At 40.0% G+C, this 22,119-nt stretch overlaps 1 protein-coding gene and 1 long non-coding RNA gene across 4 annotated transcripts in view; one reads left to right on the top strand and one right to left on the bottom strand.

Annotated features, from left to right (window-relative positions):
* The first annotated feature begins 542 nt into the window (after window positions 1-542).
* Rab3b (RAB3B, member RAS oncogene family) overlaps window positions 543-22,119 on the top strand; it is a 64,216-nt gene continuing 42,639 nt past the window's right edge. The window contains exons 1-2 of one of the 3 annotated variants that reach the window (XM_005326076.4): window positions 543-753; window positions 10,578-10,805. In XM_005326076.4, coding sequence (XP_005326133.1) covers window positions 10,578-10,805 — 228 coding nt within the window. In that variant the 5' untranslated portion in view covers window positions 543-753. Of the gene's footprint in view, window positions 754-908; window positions 934-1,148; window positions 1,239-10,577; window positions 10,806-22,119 lie in introns of those variants that run through there. The other 2 variants (XM_040288668.2, XM_021726840.3) reach the window with 2 other exon arrangements.
* Window positions 9,978-22,119, bottom strand: part of LOC120890765 (uncharacterized) — a 107,006-nt gene continuing 94,864 nt past the window's right edge. Inside the window, exon 2 of the long non-coding RNA XR_013427784.1 lies at window positions 9,978-11,589. This is a non-coding gene — a long non-coding RNA (uncharacterized LOC120890765). The remainder of the gene's footprint in view (window positions 11,590-22,119) is intronic.

Raw genomic sequence — 22,119 nt, 5'->3', positions numbered from 1 at the left:
CAAGTGAAGGAATGCATCAAATAGAGGACATTACCCAGATTTCTGGCTTAGTTTCTATTTGTAGTCCGCCATCAAGGTTCTGCCCCTCTCTCTCTCTCTCTCTCTCTCTCTCTCTCTCTCTCTCTCCCCCTCCCTCCCTCCCTCCCTCCCTCCCTCCCTCCCTCTCTCTCTCCCCCTCCCTCCCTCCCTCCCTCCCTCCCTCCCTCCCTCCCTCCCTCTCTCTCTCTCTCTCTCTCTCTCTCTCTCTCTCTCTCTCTCTCTCTCTCTCTCTCTCTCTCTCTCTCGGCTTTTGTGAGGAAGGAGCGATGTAACCCGCAAGAAAGTTATTTGAAAAAAGGAAAGCTCAGTGCCTATCATCATCTACTTTATCATTAAAGCTCTCTGGTCACCCAGTAGATTATCTGTGGAGCAAGATGTGGGAATTAAGGTAAATCACAATAGCCACCCAAATATGGGGGAGCTGTAGGCCCCCAAGATACCTTGGATTTCCCACACCTGCCAGGAGCTAGGGGCGGGGCGAACACGGACTCCGCCCCTGGGCGGGGACTGGACTCAGCGGGAGCTGAACCCAGTTGGAGCCTGAGTGAGCCTCAGTCCTCAGCCGCTGAGGTGGGGACCAGATCCGTCCGTCTCCCTCCACCCGGCTCCACCCTGCCAGGCTCCCTAGATCCCGCAGCAACCCTCCTGCCGCCACGTGGGACCGTCCGGCTGCGTAGTCCGTGAGCCAGTACCTCGTCCACCTCGGAGTCCGAGGTAAGGGGCGCGGCCCCAGCATCCAGCCGGCGAGGAAAAGTGAGCGAGTGCTGAGAGCTATCGCTGGGCAGCCGAGGGGACACCGAGAAGAAGGGCTGGGGGAGGCCGTTAGAGAGGGGCGCCGAGACAAGGAGGAGGCACTGGCCTTGGCAGGGGGCATTGAAGGGCTCTCCCTGAAAGGTAGGGGCCTCCGGGGGAGCTCCAAGGGCAGAGGGCAAGAAAGCGTGCCCCGGCTGGGGGGAAAGATGAACTGCAACTGAAGGGCAGCGGGATTGCTGGGGAAACTGGGGAGGGGGGCGTTGGCGGCTCGGGGTAGAGCGGTGAGGGTTAGTGCGGAAAGAGGGAGCCCGGGAGCCGAGGAGCTAAGGCAGGAGGAGGCGTGGAGGCGAAGAGGGGAGGGGAGGGGAACGGATGAGGAGTGAGGTGCTGAGAGGAAGAGGCGCTGAGCAGGCGAGGGTCCAAGAGAGGGTCAGCGGACAGGAGGTGTGAGTATGAATAGCTACTAAAGGAGGGAGCGCAAAGCTGGAACCCAGTTGGTACCCGAGAAGGGGTCGCGGTGAATGCAGGGCGAGGGGTGGGGCTTGGAAGCTGCTAGCTTGGAAGAATGAAAAGGTGGGAGGCCAGCTGGGTCTACCCGGACTGCAGAGCAAGGGCGCGGAAGCTGGTGGAGGGTGTGGGCAGGGGTTCTGGATGTGGGCAGGGGCCGTCTGGGTTCTAGTCAGGAGTGGGGGCGGGGAGACGCTGGAATAGAGCAGGGTCTGGAGGCTGCAGGTGGAAGAAAGGTGAGCGAACTTGGAGAATTTGGGGTGGTGGGGGCACTGGGTCAGGTTGGGGAGGAGACCAGGTGTGGGTTGTGGTGTGTTGGGGGAAATAACGTGAACAGTGAAGCCTAGGTGCTAGGATTCTCAGAAGACTGAGAGGGGTTGGGGGGGCAGGGGACTAGCACTGGACCAGATTACATTGCCACCTGAGATCACTAACAAGAAGCAAATCGTGGACAGAAAAAATTCATCCATAGGCTTCCTCTGTTCTGGAGTCTAAGCGTGGAAGGGACTTTGGGGTGGACAGTGTGGCAACCTCTGGAAACTAAGAGAGGTGTATATGTGGGTGTGTGTGGGTTTCCATCCCAGCTTTCCAGAATCCAGATGTGCAGGGATGAGGACAATAAAATGATTGGATATGAGTGTATGCGCTTAGGTTACAGCACGCATCTATTCTATGCTATAAACAGAGGAAGACAATGGAAGTTATGAAAGGCCCTTTCTGTGGTAATGGGAAGGGCTAGAATGGTGGTAGTCAGAGGCGAGGCCTTTTGGGAAGGCAGGTGGGTCAGGGAACCTCCTCATGAGGGATTTTAGCTAGCAGTGGAGTAAAGTGCATTCCTACTACAGGATACAGTATAGGAAAAGGCAAAATCTAAAATGACCTCCAATCCAAGAAATAAATTTACAGTTTCTTAAAGATTGTAATTAAAAAGAAGAAGAAGAAGAAGAAGAAGAAGAAGAAGAAGAAGAAGAAGAAGAAGAAGAAGCAGAAGCAGCTATCAGTAACCGAATACTTAAGTTTGGAGCTCATGGGGGCTGGGGCTATAGCTCAGCACGCAGAGTGCTTGCCTAGCATGCTGAGGCACTGGGTTCAATCCTCAACAGCACATAAAAATAAACAAATAAAATAAAAGCATTCTGTCCATCTATAAGTACAAAAAAAAAAAAAAGTTTGGAGCTCATTAGGACATTTTCCCAGAGTATGCACAAGGCTAGGTGCTTGGTGAATGTTGACTGAATGAAGAATTGAGCTGAGGTGGTTTCTGCCTCAATTTCTTCATCTACCCCAAGGATTATGAGAAGCCAATAGGATATAATGGGTGAAAAGAGCTTTGTAAATGGTAAAGTACTTATAAATGTGATGTACACTGATCTTCTTTTTTTCTTTTAATGTCTTTTTTTTTAGAGAGAGAGAGAGAGAGAGAGAATTTTTAATATTTATTTTTAGTTTTCGGGGGACTCAACATCTTTATTTGTATGTGGTGCTGAGAATCCAACCGGGCCACACGCATGCCAGGCAAGCGCGCTACCGCTTGAGCCACATCTCCCACCCACACACTGATGTTCTTATGCAGGTGTGCCTCCATTCTGTCAGCAGTTACTCACATGGCTATCTTTTTTAAAAGTTTTTAAAAATTTATTTTAATTAGGTATATATGACAGCAGAATGCATTTTGATTAGTTGTACACAATTGCAGCACAACTTTTCTTTTATCTGATTGTATACAATGTAGCATTGCACCATATGTGCACTCATATATGTACCTAGGGTAATAATATCTCTCACTTTCCACCATCTTTCCTGTCCCCATATTTCATCCCTTCCACTCCCTCCCCTTTGCCCAAAGTTTCTCCATTTTCCCCATACCATCTCCCATTATGGATCAGCCTCTACTTAACAGAGAGAACATTCGGCCTATGTTTTTTTTCCCATTGGCTTACTTTGCTTAGCATGATATTTTCCATCTCCATCCATTTACTTGTAAATGCCAAAAATGTATTCTCTTTTATTGCTGAGTAATATTATCTTTTTCCAACCTGGAGAAGGAAGGAAATGAACATTTATCAAGCATCTGTTGTTGTGCAGATAAAATGCATTGAAAGTAACTAGTAGAATACTTGGCGGTTAGTAGGAGCTCAATATATGGCAGCAATTATGATGGTGTTTCTATTGGCTATACAAGACCTGGGATAACAATGAGGAGGTAGGCTGGGCTAGGCTGGTGATGATGGGTTGGCAGTGGGAAATGAATTAAAGAAGATTTAATTTTAAAAGAATATGCCTTTTGGAAGAATGGGCATATATATAGTAGAGGGAGGTCCACATTTGCCTAACTCCTTAGCCCCACTGATAAATGTTCTCTGAAGGAAGATAAGGAATTACATTTTTTAGCACCTGCTATATTCCATGTACTGTGCTAAATCCCTATATTACCTATATTCTTCCCCAAAATGCTTATTTTACAAAGGAGGAAACTATTTCTTAGTCATGTAAAATTTCTTGCCCAGATCTCACCGTTAATAAATGACAAAGCAGGAAATTATATCGACTTTGTTTGCTTTGGAACCCCAAACTATTTTCAGTACTTAGATGAGTTGCTATGAGAAAACATGAAGCACAGAGAAAAAAAATCCAAAAATTTCAAAGTGATTTATAAAGATCTCTCTTATGTACTAGTTTTAATTCTTACAAGAGTTTTGTCAGGAAGCCATTTTATTAACTTATTTTTTAGATGAGGAAACTGATGCTTGGGACGTGATTTGCCTAAATTTACACAACTACTGAGAGTTCCAGGACTTAACCCAGGTCTCTTGGATTCAATCTCCCTGTCCAAGCTTTTGGCTCAATCAAAAAAGAATTCCCTTCTTTGCTATATTTATTGAGTTGATACCTTCTTGATGGATTTTAGGGGGATATCTCCCCCGCCTTTTTACTGGCTGAAGTTGATTCTTACTTAGGTGTTTATTTCTGCTGCCTATGGGACTGAAAGGGACATTTGTTTTTTCACATCTTTTTTGAGAAGCCATTTCTTTCCTTCCCCCAGCCTGGGATCAGGGTTAACATACTTCCCAGATGATTCCTAGGCCTTCATTTGTATTGCTCATGGAGACAGTGAGCCACCCAGCTTTATCATTTTATGTGACTGTCACAAAAGAGAGGGAAGATTTGATCGATCTTATCTTACAAATGCAGTTCTGCATGCACTACTGTGCAGTGACCTGTCTGCTCAGATCTGCCTCAGGCAGCTGCCTGCTGGGATGTTTTTTGCTTCTCTTCCAGATGTCTGTGTCCCCCTTGCCCCCCTCCTGAGAAGATCCCCCTTGGGGGCTTCTGTTCTCACACCACCTACTGGAAAAGCTGTGCTGTGTGCACATAAGCAGATGTTGATGGCAGAGTGTGGCAAGTACGTTGTGGTGTTGGGGACACTTCTCTACTAGCCCTAAAATTGTTCTGGCTTTTATCTTCCTTAAACCCAGTCAAATCTGGAAGACACCAGCTAACAGAAGTTCTGATCATGAACTGTGTGACCTTAGACAAATTGCTTCTCTTTGTGGAGCCTCAATTTTATTTACCTACAAAATGATGCTGGGGATAGGATCGGAACAGGAATTGAAACTATCTTTGACTCTCCACTCTCCACATCTGCAAGGCTAATAAATGTAGAAAATTTTCCCTCTGTTTCTACACAAGTCCACATGTATTTTCTCAGCATGGTGTATGAAGCAGTTACATTCATTCTCTTATTTAAAATTCACAGCAGCCTTGTGAAGTAGTTATTATTATTATCAGATGAGAACACTGAGTCTTAGAGTTTTAATGACCTGCCCAATTTCATACACTGAGTTACTATGAAAGCTGGCACAAATAGCCAGTTTTTGTTATGATAGACCTGTCACTTCAATATCTTTCTAATTCTAGCAGTTTAAGAGTGTAAAACTGGCTTCATCAGATAAAATGAAAACATTTATATTGGTAATCTGGCACATGAAAAATAATTAATGTTTATTGAAAGAAATATCATCTTCTAAAGATATAGGTCCAGTGTTGGTGTCCCCATGATAGATAAAACTCCTTTCAATCCAGAAAGAGAAGCAGTTAGTTTGTTGTAAAACAGCACCCAAATAATGAAGCCCAGATGTTAGAGAGGCAGTTGAACAAAATTTGACAGCAAATGTGAATAAAAGGGGCTAGTGAAGTAATAATTTTAGAGTACCTCCTATAGGCCAATAAACTCTCAGATTGTTTACATATAGTAGTGCTTACTCTATTTGTACCATTGCTCCATGAAGTAGGTGGCAATTTCCTATTTTAAGGTAATAATGCTCTGACTTAGAGAGTCAATATGACTTGCTTAAGAATTCAGCTGATGAGTAGAGCAGAAATTTAAAACTTTCCCATAACACTGCAGGGTACCGAAGTCTAGTCTCAGTCATTAGCTATGAGACTTGGGTGAATCATCTTAATTCAAATGGGAATAATCCTTGTCCTTTGAACTTTATTTCCCAGGTTTAGAGGATAAAATAAGATAAAGGACATGAAATTAAAATGAAAATCAAAGCTGTGTTTTAGTGAAGTTGTCCTTTGACCACTTTTTGAGGAAATAATTAGGAAAGTGAACAAAGGTTTATGCAAAGAAGTGTTCACTTCAGGGTTGGGGCTGTAGCTCAGTAGTACAGTACTTGCCCAGCATGTGAGGCACTGGGTTCGATCCTCAGTACCACATAAAAATAAATTTAAAGAAAGGTATTGGGTCCATCTACAACTTAAATAATTTTAAAAAAAGAGAGAAATGTTCACTTCAATTTAATATATAATAATTAAGAATAGAAACAAAACTTAAACTGAAAAACAACTCTCTTCTTAAAGAGAATGTCAACCTTAAAGAACTGGTCATAGGAAATGATTTTATGAAGAATTTTTAAAGTCTTAGTACTTTTTAAATTATTAAATCTTTTTTTTAACCATACGATTTTATTTTTTTTAGTCATACATGACTAAATTATTAAATACTTTTAAAATTTAAATACTTTTGCCAAATGATAGCATACCATACATTTTGGTCTACACTTTCTGTGCAGATGATCTCAGCTATTAAAATATGCATAGAAATTATAGACTAGAATGTATGGTATGCTATCATTTACATATAAATAAAAAGTATATTTTTCTATGCTTGTATATGCAAAAAATGTCTCTGAAGGATATATAAATTGGTAACGTGTGCCTCTGGGGAGGGGAACTGGAAGTTGGGAACCAGGATGGAAGCAACACTTACTTTTCAGTATAAGATTTTAGGTTCCATATTACTTATTTTTTTGTATGTTAAAAAGTAAGAAAATAATGCAAATTATAGATGATGAAAAGTAATACTAGTAAATAATGAAAAGTTGATGAATTACCTTCAATGAGTGTGCATTGCCTTTTAAATTAATGAATAAGATATAGTTCTTGGCTGGGGCTGTAGCTCAGTGGTAGAATGCTTATTTAGCACGTGTGAGGCACAGGGTTCAATCCTCAGCACCACACAAAATAAATAAATAAAGATATTGTATCCATCAACAATTAAAAAAAATTTAAGAAGATATAATTTAAAAAATAGGCATGTATGATGGTACAAGCATTTTTTTTTGAATGAATATATATTGGAAGAAATATACTATTTTTTTTAAGAGAGAGAGAGAAGAAAGAGAGAGAGAGAATTTTTAAAATTTATTTTTCAGGTTTTGGTGGACACAACATCTTTATTTTATTTTTATGTGGTGTTGAGGATCGAACCCAGCACCCCGCGCATGCCAGGCGAGCGTGTTACCGCTTGAGCCACATCCCCAGCCTCTAAAATTTTAATAGTAGTCATTTTGGGGTAAGTGAGATAATAGATAATTTTAAATTTTTATCTTTTATACATTTGCATAAATTTCAAATTTTTTATAATGAATAAGTATTTTCATAGCAGAAATTTTCTTTTGTAAACAAAGACAAAGAAAGACGAATGGAGCAGAGTGAAAGATGGTATCATGTCATTGTGGTGGCTTCCCTTCTGTTAGGTAGAGAAAACAATTCTTTTGAATCACCAGTTCTTTTTTTGTTTTGTTTTGTTTTGGGGGCCTACCAGGGATTGAACTCAGGGGTACTGTGGCACTGAGCCACATCCTCAGCCCTATTTTGTATTTTATTTAGAGACAGGGTCTCACTGAGTTGGTTAGTGTCTTGCTTTTGCTGAGGCTGACTTTGAACTTGAGATCCTCTTGCCTCAGCCTCCTGAGCCACTGGGATTACAGGTGTGTGCCCCCTCACAGGCTTGAATCATCAATTCTTGAAATAGGCTTTATATCTTGTATTATGACAAACTGAACAGTGAAGTCTGTGAAACAATTTAAACAGCCAATTGCACTCTCCTTTCCAACCTCACTTTCTTCCTTCATGTAAATGATATTATGTCTAGCTGAATGTGGTGGTGCATGCCTGTGAGACAGGATGGCGATGTCAAGGGCAGCCTGGGCAATTTAGTGAGACCTTGTCTCCACACACAAAAAAAAAAAAAAAAAAAAAAAAAAAAAATTAAAAGAGGTGGTAGAGCACCCCTGGCTTCAATCTCTACCACTGGGGGGGAAATGCTGTTATCCTACTACAGGGACACAGCCACATCAATGTTTATAGCAGCACATTTCACAATAGGTAAATTGTGGAACCCACCTAGATGCATGGAGTTGGAGAAGATAATGCTAAGTGAAAACCAAAAAACCAAATGTTGAATGTTTTTTCTGATAAAAGGAGGCTGATTCATAGTTGGGAGGGGAAGCATGGAAGGATTAGAGGAACTATGAATAGGGCAAAGAGGTGGAGGGGAAGGGAGGGGGCATGGGGTTAGAAATGATGGTGGAATAAGATGGACATCATTATCCAAAGTACCTGTATGAAGACACGAATGGTGTGAGTATACTTTGTATACAACCAGAGATATGAAAAATTGTGCTCTATATGTGTAATATGAATCGTAATACGTTCTGCTATCATATATAACAAATTAGAATAAAAATTTTTAAAAAATGCTGTTATGCCTAAGCCTCCAAGTATACTGGACATGTTTTATACCTCTTGAGCCTTGTCATGGGACTGATAATACAGGGATGAAGCTGAGGGTCTTATATAAAGGCAGGAAGAACAGAGGGCACTGAAGAATAGTGGTGATATATTAAGAAAGTTTTTTTGAATAACTATTATTAATTCTATATATGTGTCTCATTGTTCTCAAAGAGTGCTTTAAATTTACATTTGAATATGGTGTGGTAGTGTAATCCCAGTGACTTGGGAAGCTGAGGCAGGAGAATTCCTGCATTCAAAACCAGGCTGGGCAACTTAGCAAGACCTTATCTCAAAATAAAAATAAAAAGATCTGAGGATGTAGCTCAGGGGTAGAGGACCTGACTATTCCTGGGGTTTAATCCTTAGTACTGCAAAAAACAAAAACAACCTTCTATGTTCATCAGCTTCTTGTCTTTTTAGTTTATCTGAGAGTTACATAGAGCCAAACTCAACAATCTCACTCCCTTTCTTTTTTTTTGGGTGGGAGTTGTAGCTCAGTGGTAGAGCGCTTGCCTAGCACATGTGAGGCACTGGGTTTGATCCTCAGCACTACATAAAATCAATCAATCAATCAATAAAGGTATTAAAAAAACAGGAACTACCAAAGACAATGATAACCTGAACACTTTCTCACATTAGAGGTACCCTTCTACCATTCCCTGATTACTTACCCAGCCCATTTGTACCTAGTGTTAAGCAAGAGGAGAGACTTAAGGTGGAAAAGTAGGGCACTTGATGTTTTGAAGCTGTAGAAGAAGCAACTAAAGGACTCACATCAGGTAATAGGACCATTGGAAGGTTGGTGACTCAAAGTAGCCAACTGACCATAGGTCTCTCTTGCAGATGGCTTCAGTGAGCAGTGATAAAACTGGAGTCAAAGATGCCTCTGACCAGAATTTTGACTATATGTCAAGCTGCTCATCATTGGCAGAAGCAGTGTTGGCAAGACCTCCTTCCTCTTCTGTTATGCTAGATCATGGAGTTCAGATTCAAAGTGTTCTAAGAAAAGGAGAGAATGGTAGTAGGCCTAGCACATACTAATATTTGCTGAATGAATGAATGAGTGAATGAACAAATAAAAGATCAAGGCTTAGAAAGATTGAATTATAAGGACTTAAATTCACACAACTGTGGAATTTATCAGTTTATGAAGGACATAATCATTGTTATCTCATTCAAGCCCTATAATAGCCTCTTGAGAAATGCAAGGGCAGAAATTGTTCTCCCCATTTCCTATATGAGGATATGGGGGCCCCAAAGTGATGAAGTGACTTTCATTAATTCAGCACACATTTTTACTGAGTGCTGTTATATGTGAGGATTTATGCTAGAAGCCAGGCATGCAGAAAAGGAGTATATTAAATCCCAGATGTTCAGTCTAAAAGAGGGGCCAGAAGAGTAAACAGTTCCAAAACGATAAAAGTACCATTAGAGTGTTATGAGAACACAGGAGCAGAGTCATATCTCTGCCATGCACAGGGAAGGTGACACTCTACCTGGACCTACAAGGATGAATAGGAGTTTATTAGGGGGGAAAAAATCATTCTAGGCAGAAGGAATCCATATACAAAGGGACGAAGGCATACTATGGAGTATTTGGAGTAAAGTGTAATTTAATATTAAGGTAGCACAGGTTGATGGGGAGAAGAATTGGGGAACAAAAGCTTGGAAAGTTGATTCTTTGGTTAGTTGGTTCTTCATTAATCTGAATGGTTTGGACTTGATATTTAGAGATGTGGGGAGCCATAAAAGCTGTTGAAACAGGGAATGATAACCCTATACTGAGCTCTGCCTCCTACAGGAGACTCTCCTTGACCACCATGTCTTCCCGTTGGGTTAGGCGTCTTGTGGACTTTCTCAGTCAAGGTTTCCTTGTTCTTTTATTCTAGTGTCTAGCCACCCAGAGATCTGCCACCATGTCTGATTCATATTTGTACTCCCTAAACCCAGCAAGAGCTTGCCTCAGATCAACATATTCAGTAAATATTTGCTGAATGGGATTGAAGGGGAGGAGTTGGGTTCCACCCTAGTCCTGAGACAACATTTGTAGCAGGTGCAACGATGGGGTGATTATGTGTATTTCCTCTGTTAAGCTGGGGTGGAGAGTGTGTAAATGATAGTTGACCATTAGAAGGTTGGTGACTGAAAGTCACACTAGAGGTGTGTTCTCAAGTGACCATAGGTCTCTCTTGCAGATGGCTTCAGTGACCGACGGTAAAACTGGAGTCAAAGATGCCTCTGACCAGAATTTTGACTATATGTTCAAACTGCTCATCATCGGCAACAGCAGTGTTGGCAAGACCTCCTTCCTTTTCCGCTATGCTGATGACACTTTCACCCCGGCCTTTGTTAGCACTGTGGGCATCGACTTCAAGGTGAAGACAGTCTACCGTCATGAGAAGCGAGTGAAGCTGCAGATCTGGGTGAGTCATGGGCATCTTCAGCAGTATTGACCTGAGATATAACTAATCTGCTAGTCTACAGGCTGGGAGGTGGAACCAGCTTGGAATCTTTAGATACCAACATCAAATGTTAATGTGGCTTTAGGTCTGACCCCTGGGCTTCCCCATGCTGGTTTTATGTAAGTTTGCTCTCCTCTGAGGGTTCATTTGTGTCTGATGCTTAGATGTTCAAGAGACTTTATCCTGACTATGTAAACAAGTGACTAAGAAACTAGGCTTTGGAGTTAGAAACTTGGGTTCAGTCAGATTCTATTTCTACTACTGAGTAGCCACAGAAATTTGACTAAATTATTTAACCTCTCTGGGTCATCCTTTCTTCTTTGGAAATTATAAGAGCATCTACATATAGGGCTGTTAGATGCTTAGTGTAGTACCTGGAATACAGCAAATACACAATCAATGTTAGTTACTGTATCAGTTATCTATTGATGCTTAACAAATTATTTTAAAACTTGGTGCTATAAATAAACAATAATAATTTATTATCTCTTAATTTCTGTGGGTCTAATATTTGGGAGTGGCTTGGGGTTTCTTGCGAAGTGTAGCCATATGCTGGCTTGGGTTTCAGTCATCTGGAGGACTGACTGGGTCTAGAGGATCCACTTCCAAGGTGGCTTACTCACATGTCTGGTGCAGACTGTTGGCAGGAAGCTTACTTCCTTCCTATTTGGCCCTCTTAGTATCTTCACAGAGCTGCTTAATCCTCTTCATTGCATGGTAACTGGCTTTCCCTAGAGTGAGCAATCTAAGAAACCAAAGAGGAAAGGGAAATGTCTCTCATGTAGCCAAGTATTCTCTTGGTCATAGATTCAGTGTGGGAGGAAGTTACACAAAGATTTGAATACTGGGAGAGAAAGATCATTTGGGACCATATTGGAAACTGGTCACACAACCACTATTGTTGTTGTTTACCAGTGGTACTAATAAAGTTTATATATGCACACAATGTTCATTTATATACATGTGTACATGCTTTATTATATATGTTATATATACAACTTTATTTTATACACACACACTATTACATATATAAAACTCCCCCTCATGTATATATTTTAAATTATATAATACTTACTCTCTCTATATATTTTGTATGGGGAATTGAATCCAGGGCACTTTACCATTTAGCTGCATCCCCAGCCCTTTTTACTTTTTATTTTGAGATAGGGTCTTACAGAGTAGCTTAGGACCTTGCTGAGGCTGGCCTTGAACTTGTGATCCTCCTGCCTCAGCTTTCTGAATTACTGGGATTACAGGTATGTGCTCCTGTACCTGGTAAAACTTGTGTGTATATGTGTGTGTGTGTGTGTGTGTGTATATATATATATATATATGTGTGTGTGTGTGTGTGTGTGTGTGTGTGTATTTATTTATTTATTTAAAATTCTTACACATATGGAGCACAACTTTTCATTTCTCTGGTTGTATATGATGTAGAGTCATACCATTTGTGCAATCATATCATACCCACACATCAGGGGTATAATGTCCATCTCATTCTACCGCCCCCCCCACTTCCTCATGTATATATTTTAAATGATGTAATACCACATGGATCATATACTCATCAATGAATTTGCACTAGGATTGGAAATTTTGAAAATTTGTGAACATATTCAAAACATATTGTTTATTATCTATTTTGCTTAGTATATATATATATATTTCATTGTACATTTACTTGGACAGTCTATATATAATATTTTTACAGATTGTCATAATCTCACAATTAACATTATGAGGCAGATACTCTTTTTATATACCCTATTTTACAGAAAAAAACAGAGAGAGAGAGAATTTTTAATATTTATTTTTTAGTTCTCGGCGGACACAACATCTTTGTTGGTATGTGGTGCTGAGGATCAAACCTGGGCCGCATGCATGCCAGGCGAGCGCGCTACCACTTGAGCCACATCCCCAGCCCGGAGCACAACTTTTGTACCCTTTAGCTAATGACAAGAAACTTCTGTGCATTATTCAAGATTTCCCTGACCTCCAATCGGCTGCCTATGTCCTCTCCCGCAAATTTCTGATTTGAACTCAGATCTTCTGATTATAAATTATATGTTCTTTTCTCTACATTGCACATCTGAGGTCTTATAGAGGCCATGTTTCAATTTATGATAATGTTAAATGTTAATTTATAGAGATAAGTGTTCATTTTGTTCATTTAAAGGCACTGAAGAATCATAAATCATTAGAAATGAGAGAAGCTATACAGGTTGTCTAGTTGATTGATTATCAAAGTGTGGTTTCTAGACCATCTATATGAGCAACAGTTGGGGATTTTTTGGAAATGCAAATTCTTAGACCCCATCTCAGATCCACTGAATCTGAAACGCTGGGAGTGGAACCCAACAATCTGTGGTATAAGAAGTCTTCCAGGTGGTTTTAAGGCAGGCTAAATTGTGAAACACTGATCTAGTTTAACTCTGTGGTGAGAGTAAACAAGCATGTATTAAAAGCACCTCTTAGTGCCTAGTGCAATCATTTGTGTTATCTGATGTCATCTTTGCAGCCAATCACAGAGAGGGGTGAGGGCACCGAGTATTTAGGGTATGGTAAGCAATAGAGTGAAACTGAATCAAGGCTGAGAAAGAGCAGGGAAGGGATGTTGAGAGAGAAATTTGCTGGAGAGGACATAGGCAGTTGATTGGAGGTCAGGGAAATCTTGTATAATGCATAGAAGATTCTTGCCATTAGTTAGAGGGTACAAGCCTGAAGATTTCTTGGGGATCTGAAGAAATTATTAGAGCTTATTTTTTAATCTATAAATACAAAATAAATTAATGTTTTATTAACATTTACTTTGTGGATTGGCACAGACATCTTTGTTTGATCCCTGTATCAGATATATCCTACTCTGGAAAGAGCTTGTTGTAGGAGGCATTCAGCCCTTTTAAGGGGTTGGCAGCAGTGACTTCCTTGCTCTGTTTTTTAATTTTTAGCCTATTGTGAGCTTGGCAGTTTTCCTGTACCTGGTTAAGTGGATTTATTGATAATACTATTTAGTTTCAACTAAATGAAATCTAGTTATGTGGCCTTTAAAGAGTCCTGTAAGGAAATCTCTGAAGACAGTACCAAGTATAGTAAAACCCAAGTGAGCACAAGAAAATAGCTGAAGTGATATTCTGTGATTCCAGCACAAGTTCATTTTCAGTTTACATTTCGAGGTAAAATCAATAAAGATCTAATTAGCTCTGACTTAGTTGCTTTGCTTAAAAAACATTGCTTTGCTTAAAAAATTATCAGAGGGTTTTTATATGTGTGTATGTGCTTTTACAGGGCAAAATTTGTTTTTTTGTGCTGTTCATAAATACATTAAAATTTAAACCTTTGAATATTCATATTGTTAATTTCATTTTTATATTTTTAAACATATTTTGTGTACAAAAGTGGATATTTATGTAATCTAATAATCATATATTATGTACACTATACCTGTATTTGTCTTACTTAATAACTTTTGGGAACTCTATCACAGGTATTGATTGAGAAGCCATTGAAGGGTTTTAGCAAAATCAGTTTTGCATTTAAAAAAAAAATCTCTGGCTTCAGATGAAACAACAACAAATTGTAGTTTGGATCCAAACTAATCAAATTGTATATGTTAAATATGTATAGTTTTTAATATGTAAATTGTATCTCATAAAATTACTTAAAAATTAACCAACTAATTTAATTCAGTATTGACCATGAGAGAGAGAGAGAGAGAGAGAGAGAGAGAGAGAGAGAAATGCACCAGTGGTTTGTATACATTATAAGGGCCTGAACTAAAGTACATCAGTCCGCTTGGGCTGCCATAACAAAATGCCACAGACTGATTGGTTTAAACTGCAGAAATTGTTTCCTTACACTCTGGAGACAAGAAGTCCAAGATCAAGGTGCCAGCAGGATTGCAGACAGTCACTTTTTCACTATGTGTCACATGACTTTTCCTCCACATGTGGACCTAGGGGAGAGAGTGTATGATCTCCTCAGTGTCTCTCCTTGCAATGACACTAATCCTATTGGATCAGGGTCTCACCCTTATAACCTCATTTAACCTTAATAACTTTCTTATAGCCCTTGTTTCCAAATATAGCCACACTTGGAGTTAAGGCTCTAACACCTGAATTTTGGAAGGATACAAACATTCAGTCCATAACACTAAGACAGTGACAAAGTGACATAAGGGATGGAAATGAGTACAGATTAGAGATTTAGGACCAGAATTTACCAAATTTGATAATCAATTAGTTGTAAAGGGAGAAACTGATACATACTTAACGTATACGATTTGATTAGTTTGGATCCAAACCACAATTTGTTGCTGTTGTTGTGTGTGTGTGCCTCAATTTCATTTCTCCTTCATCTGAAGCCAGAGTGTTTTTTTTAATGCAAAACTGATTTTGTTAAAACCCTTCAATGGCTCTCCAATACCTGTGATAGAATCTAAGCATTTTACACAAAAGTTATGTGATTTTTTTTTCAAACTGTAAGCTCTGATAAATCACTTGGCTTCACATATCTCTGACTGTAAAATTCTCCCAGGCTTGCTGAGAGGGACTAATGTGGAGCCATAGTATTGTGTCTGGCACATATCAGGAATGCAAGAAATTTTAGATTCCTTCTTTCTCTATCTCCTGGCCTACATGTAAAAGGTGACGGGGTCCTCTCCCAAGGTTTTTCATCTGTGATTCCAGAAGTGCTGGAACAACACCTAGTACTCACTAGCCACGTATGAAGTATCCATTCAGTGCTTCCAGCCCTTTTGAGCTCTCCCAGGGGATTTTGGAAATCTGTTTTTAGTGTGGAAGATGAAGAGGGGAGAAGGGGAGGTTATGAGCATCAGTGAGAAGGACCACCCACAATAGAAGTTTCTGCATCTTTAGGGGATATTGAATGATGAAGGCATTAGGAGTGCCTTGTTCCCTGGGATCCTTACCACATAGGCCTCTGTGAATCTCGTTGGTTTCCTGAGAGGTTAATTATTGTGAATCAGAAAAGAAAATCTTGCTGGAGAGGTGGGGCTAGGGGAAAAGTCTCATTAATAGGGAGCGAGAGCATGCTTAAGTGTGAAAGGAAGGAAACTTAGTAACTTCACAGCAACAGACCCAGTTAGAGGCCACTTACTGCTGGGTGCTGGTTGCCAGGCAACCCCTGAAGACCTGTGGAAAGAGACAAGCAGGAGGGGCTTCCACTACTTCCACATGAAGCCCATCACAGATGCTGGCAGGTTCGATGTGGGTCAGGGAAAATATTTACAGCTCTGTGGGAAGACTGAACTAACCTGGGACTCTGGAGTCTTAGATTCTAGTCCTGTCTCTACCCTGCAGTGGTTGTGTGATCTGGAGTGATCTGGAGTGACCTTCCCCAATCCTTGCTGTCCTCACCTTATGGGTTGTTGTGAAATTAAGTGGGGGAAATGGAAGGGAAAGCCCATGGAGAGCTATGAAATCTTATAAGAACTGTGGGTATTTTCAGCCATGTGAATTCTTCTATGTGCTTTTTAAACCACTTGTTGTGTCTTTCACACCTTCCCTCAGACCCTGGGAAGTGGGGATGAGGTCAGATATATTAAGTTATCTATGCGGAGCCAAGTAGAAAATGTCATCATTTCATTTATTCAGTAGACATTTAACTGGTGCTTGCACTGTGCCAGTAATTGGCTGGGGTGGGGATAATTCCTTCCTGCTCACATGCTTTGCACCCCAGTGGAGAGATAGGCACTAAGTACATGAATGAAAACAATCTCATTTCTTCTGTGGTATGGGTCCTGAAGGAAAGGACAGATCTTTTTCATCCTCAGGAACTGGGATTCAGAGCTTAGGAATTATTGAACTGTGACTTAGATCTCATCCCTAGGCTTGTAACTGGGGTTCCTGCTTAGCTCTATTCACATTTTAAAAGACTAACTTAGCTGATGACCTTCACTACAACAGTTTACTCTAGGCCTGATCCCTGCCACTGGGATGGTCCAGTGACAGGGGCAGCCATCATGGAAAGACAAAATCTCTTCTTTTCTACTCCCACTAGTGAAGCTTTTTTGGTGGCCTGCATGTCAAAGACTTTAAAGACAGGAATGTGTCTGGGGTTACTTGTATAAAGACCAGAAATGCATTGGCTGGTCTTTCCAACAAGCTTGTATTGTGGATTCAAAAACTCAAGAACTCTATCTTTGTTCTTAATCTGCCCCATTCCCCACCCCCTGTACTTGGGGATTGAAGCCTAGGCCTCCAGCAGGCCAGGCAAATGCTCTACCACTGAGATACATCTTGAGCTCAAGAACTCTATCTTTGTGAAGGACATACAGGTCACTGTCCTTGATCCTGGGCCTACCTTAGATTGCTGTTTTTTTTCCTCTTTCTTTTCAAGTCTCTCCTCTGAAACTCTCAGTGACCATGCAATTGCATATACCTCTGTTATTCCATTTGCTTTGCTATGTTGGCAATGATTTAAAAGAGATAATGCGGGCTCGGGATGTGGCTCAGCAGTAGAGCTCTTGTCTAGTACATGTGGGTCCTGGGTTCGATCCTCAGTACATAAAAATGAATAAATAAAATAAAGGTAAAAAAAAAGAAAAAAAAAAGAGTTCAAAGACAGTCTCAGCAAAAGCATGTCCCTAAGCAACTCAGTGAGACCTTGTCTCTAAATAAAATACAAAATAGGGCAGGGGATGTGGCTTACTGGTCCAATGCCTCTGAGTTCAATCCCTGGTACCAAAAACAAACAAACAAGCTAAGATGAAATGCATGACTAAAGTGGTTTGGGCAAGTGGGGCTTGCTAATAATACCTTATCCTGGAATCAGCACAAACTCATCTACAGGCCAGTGTGGACTCCTTCTGCTACCTTTAGGAAGGTGAGCTCTAGCCACCCGAACCTAAACTGGAGATCTAGATAGAGGCCAGTGGACAACACAGAACAGTCTGAAGGCTGAACAGGGTTACTGGGACTCTGACATGTTCCTATGGCTCCTGGAGTACGGAGACAGTTTCTGAGTACATCATCCTTTGCTCAGCTCTTGTGATAATCAGAATTGAATTTTTCTAGGCAGCAAGTTTCCTGGTGTGGCTGCAGAGACATGCTGACACTTTCATCTCCCCAAACCCTGTAGGAGCCAGCTGCTGGAAAAGGTTTAATCTGATTTTAAAAAATCACAACAAAGGGCTGGGGATGTGGCTCAAGTGGTAGCGTGCTCGCCTGGCATGCATGCGGCCCCGGTTCGAACCTCAGCACCACATACAAACAAAGATGTTGTGTTTGCCCGCCGAGAACTAAAATAAATAAATATTAAAAAAAAAAATCACAACAAAGACTATGGGAAGTCAAATCAGAATTGCAGGCATAGTCTGTCTTGGTAATTTGTAAATGAATTAACCAGTAATCCTGATTGGCTATTCAACGAGGCCTACCACCCACTTCCAACCTTTCAAATTGGTATGGGAGGAAAAGAAATAACCTAGAAGCCCTTTACACATCTGTTCATTCAAAAAAAACATGTCACGCACATAGTATGTGCCAAGCTCTATGATAAAAGGGCACATAAACAACTTCAATATGGTATAAAAGATATAATAAAGAGATGAAGAAAATATTATAGGAACATGGAGCAGAACAGTTATTTCCACCTGGAAAAATCATTGAAGGTTTCACAAAGGAGGGTACATTTGAGCTGAGTCTTGACAAATAAATACAAGTTTTTCAGGTCAATATAGGGAAAAGGCCTTATAAACAAAAGAATAGGCATTTGCAAAAGTATATTTGCTTTTGAGGACCTTTTAAGTGCCTGCCTGTGCTAAGCTCTGCAGGGATTGGTGAAATAACATCCCTTCTTCTAAGGAGCACTCAATGTAGGCAATGGGAATACACCATGTACACAAATATTGATACATTTTAGGCACTGAGCAGTGGAATGACATGGTCTGATGTAGTTTTTTTAATATTTATTTTTTAGTTGTAGTTGGACACAATATCTTTATTTTATTTATTTATTTTTATGTGGTGCTAAGGATAGAACCCAGCGCCTCATGCATGCCAGGCAAGCACTCTACCACTGAGCCGCAACCTCAGCCCCCTGGTGTAGCTTTTTTTTAAAAAAAAATTTTTTTTAACACCTTTATTTCACTTGTTTATTTTTTTTATGTGGTGCTGAGGATTGAACCCAGGGTCTCGCACGTGCGAGGCATGTGCTCTACCGCTGAGCCACAACCTCAGTACCCCCTGATGTAGCTTTTAAATAAACTTTTTATCTGGATAATTTTAAATTTATAGAAAAATTGCAATGATAGTACAGAGAAATTCCATATATCCTTTACTTATATATCCCATTTTGTGTAATGTTAACATATTACAAAACCATGGTACATTTATCAAAACTAAGAGACTATTATTGACATAATATGATTGATTAAACTAAGAACTTTATTCAGATTTCAGTATTTTTTTACTATATCCTTTTTACTATTTCATAATCCAACCTAAGCTACTACATTACATATAAAACACTTTGACATATAATTTATATCCCATAAAACTGTACTCTTTTAAAGTATATAGTTCACTGATTTTTAGTATAGTCACAAAATGTGCAACTATTACACTACTTACATCTTAATATTTAACAGGGTTTCTCTGAGACAGTGTTATGTCTGTTTCAATAATAAATTATGAAGAGCAAAGGGCAGAAATAGGTAGAACCTGTCAGGATTTGCAACAATGGAGATTGGGAATGATGGTTTCTTCAACAAGGGGGATGGTGGCTATGGTAGGGAAAATAGTTAGATTCTATTCTATTCATATGTCAAAAATATTGCTGACAGGGTTTGAATTGGATGAAATGGGAGAGTGAACAGGAGGGGTCAAAAGGTTGATCTGAGAGACTGGAAGGTTATAGCCCAGAGATGAAGAATACTGTAGGGAAAACAGGACTGGGGAGACAAATGAAGACTCTGTTTGGTCATGTTATGTTGAAGACAGCTGTTAGAGAACCAAGAGACACAGAATATGCAATTGAATGAATGAGTCTACAGGTCAGGGTAAAGGACTGACTGCAAATATAAATTAGCAAGTCATCATATGTAGATGGTAATTTAAAAATTGTTTTAGTTGTTGATAGAACTTTATTTTTATTGATTTATGTGTGGCGCTGAGAAATAACCAAGTACCTCACAGGTGCTAGGTAAGTGCTCTGTCACTGAGCCATCATGCCAGCCTTGTAGATGGTATTTTAAACCATGAAATTTGTGAGGCGCTGGGTTCAAGTCACAGTATCAAATATAAGTAAATAGGGACTGGAGTTGTAGCTCAGCGGTAGAGTGCTTGCCTCGTACATGTGAGGCACTGGGTTCAATTCCCAGCACTACATATAAATAAACAAATAAAATAAAGGTCCATTAACAACTAAAAAAAAATTAAAAAAATAAGTATATAGGGGCTGAAATTGTAGCTCAGTGGTAGAGCTTGATAGTGGTAGGTTTGATCTTCAGCACCACTTAAAAATAAATAAATAAGAAATAAAGTTTAATTTATTAAACTTTATTTGGGACTGTAACTCAGTGACAGAGTGCTTGTCTAGCATGTGTGAGGCACTGGGTTCTATCCTCAACACCACATAGAAATAAACAAATAAAAGCACTGTGTCCAGGGGCTGGGATTGTGGCTCAGTGGTAGAGCTCTCGCCTAGGACATTCGAGGCACTGGATTTGATCCTCAGCACCACATAAAAATAAATAAAATAAAGATATTGTGTCCAGTTACAACTAAAAAATAACTATTAAAAATTTTTAAAAAGTAGTGTCCATTTACAACTACAAAAAAATTAAAAAAGAAAGAAAGTTTAAAAATAAAGAATGTAAAAATAAAAATAAAAAAGTAAATAAAAACCCAACAAGACTGAATAAGACCAATGAAGGAGAAAGTGAAGATGGAAGAAAGATTTTGAGGGGGCTGGAGATGTGGCTCAAGCGGTAGCGCGCTCACCTGGCATGTGTGCGGCCCGGGTTCGATCCTCAGCACCACATACCAACAAAGATGTTGTGTCTGCCGAGAACTAAAAAATAAATATTAAAAAATTCTCTCTCTCTCTCTCTCTCTCTCTCTCTCTCTCTCTCTCTCTCTTTAAAAAAAAAAAAAAAAAAGATTTTGAGGACTAAGCCCAGAGATATTCTGACATTGAGATGTTGGGAAAATGAGGAAGAATTGGCAAGAAGGCAAAAAGGGTGATTGAAAAGAGAAAGTGTAGTGTCCTGGCAGCTAAGTGAAGATGGTTTTACAAAGAAAGGGACCTCTGTATTGAATGTAGCTGACAGGTTATGAATATGAGAACCAAAAATTGACTACTGGGTTTTGCAACATGGAGTACACTGGTAACCTTGATACAAGCTGTTTTGGTAAAGTGATGAGAATGAAAACCTGCTTAAGAGAGAGAGAAAAGAAATTGGAGACATTAAGTAATTCATAGCATTTTCAAGGATTTTGCTGTAAAGAAAAGGAAACAATTGGGATATCAAGGGAATTGAATTAGAAGAGTTTTTGTTTTTAAGCTGGGAAGCTGGGAAAAGTAACAGAATCTTTGTGTGCTAGTGAAACAATACAATGGCGATCAACAAATCAAACAACCAATAAAGATACAAAATCACAAAACTGGTATGACATAGGAGAGAGAGGAGAATTCCTGGGACAGTATCTGGGAGCTGATGGGAGGGTGAGTCCTTGCTAAGAGCACATCCATGTCATCAGGAGAGAAAGCAGAGGGCTTGGGCACGGGTGTAGCTTCAGGTTACATGTACTGGTGGCTGTCCTCTTGGATACAATTTTCTGATGAAGGAGGAAACAAGGACATCAACTAAGAGGACAGAGGAGAAAGATTAGAGATTTGAAGAGAGAGGAGGCTGTCTTACAGGAAAGTGGGAGAGTGAATAGACTAGGGAAATGTAATTTGATTGCTAATTAGCATTAAAGCTCCACTTGAAATTAGAGATCATAAGTTAGAATTCATAAGTTTGAAAAATGGTTATGTTTTTCTCCAGCTATATTTTGCTTTGTGGATACATGCATAATATAGGCAGAGATTGCTTTAATGAAGGTAAGTAAAGTACAAAAAAAGCAGTAGAGGGCCAAGGGAGTCAGAGGCATTTGTGGGGAAGTTATTGTCATGATTGACTATAGGATTCAAGCTGAGCTGGGAAGGAGGTAAGGATCAGAGGGGTGAGGGCTGGTAAAGAGATGGTAGGGGATGAACACTATTGAAACAGAATCTCGGAGTGGGCTGGAGATCATAGTGGGCTGAGTGT

The sequence above is a fragment of the Ictidomys tridecemlineatus genome, chromosome 11 (assembly GCF_052094955.1).
Source record: "Ictidomys tridecemlineatus isolate mIctTri1 chromosome 11, mIctTri1.hap1, whole genome shotgun sequence".
Taxonomy (NCBI): Eukaryota; Metazoa; Chordata; class Mammalia; order Rodentia; family Sciuridae; genus Ictidomys; species Ictidomys tridecemlineatus.
Note: the sequence above shows the minus strand (reverse complement) of the source record. Positions and strands in the feature narration are given on the sequence as shown.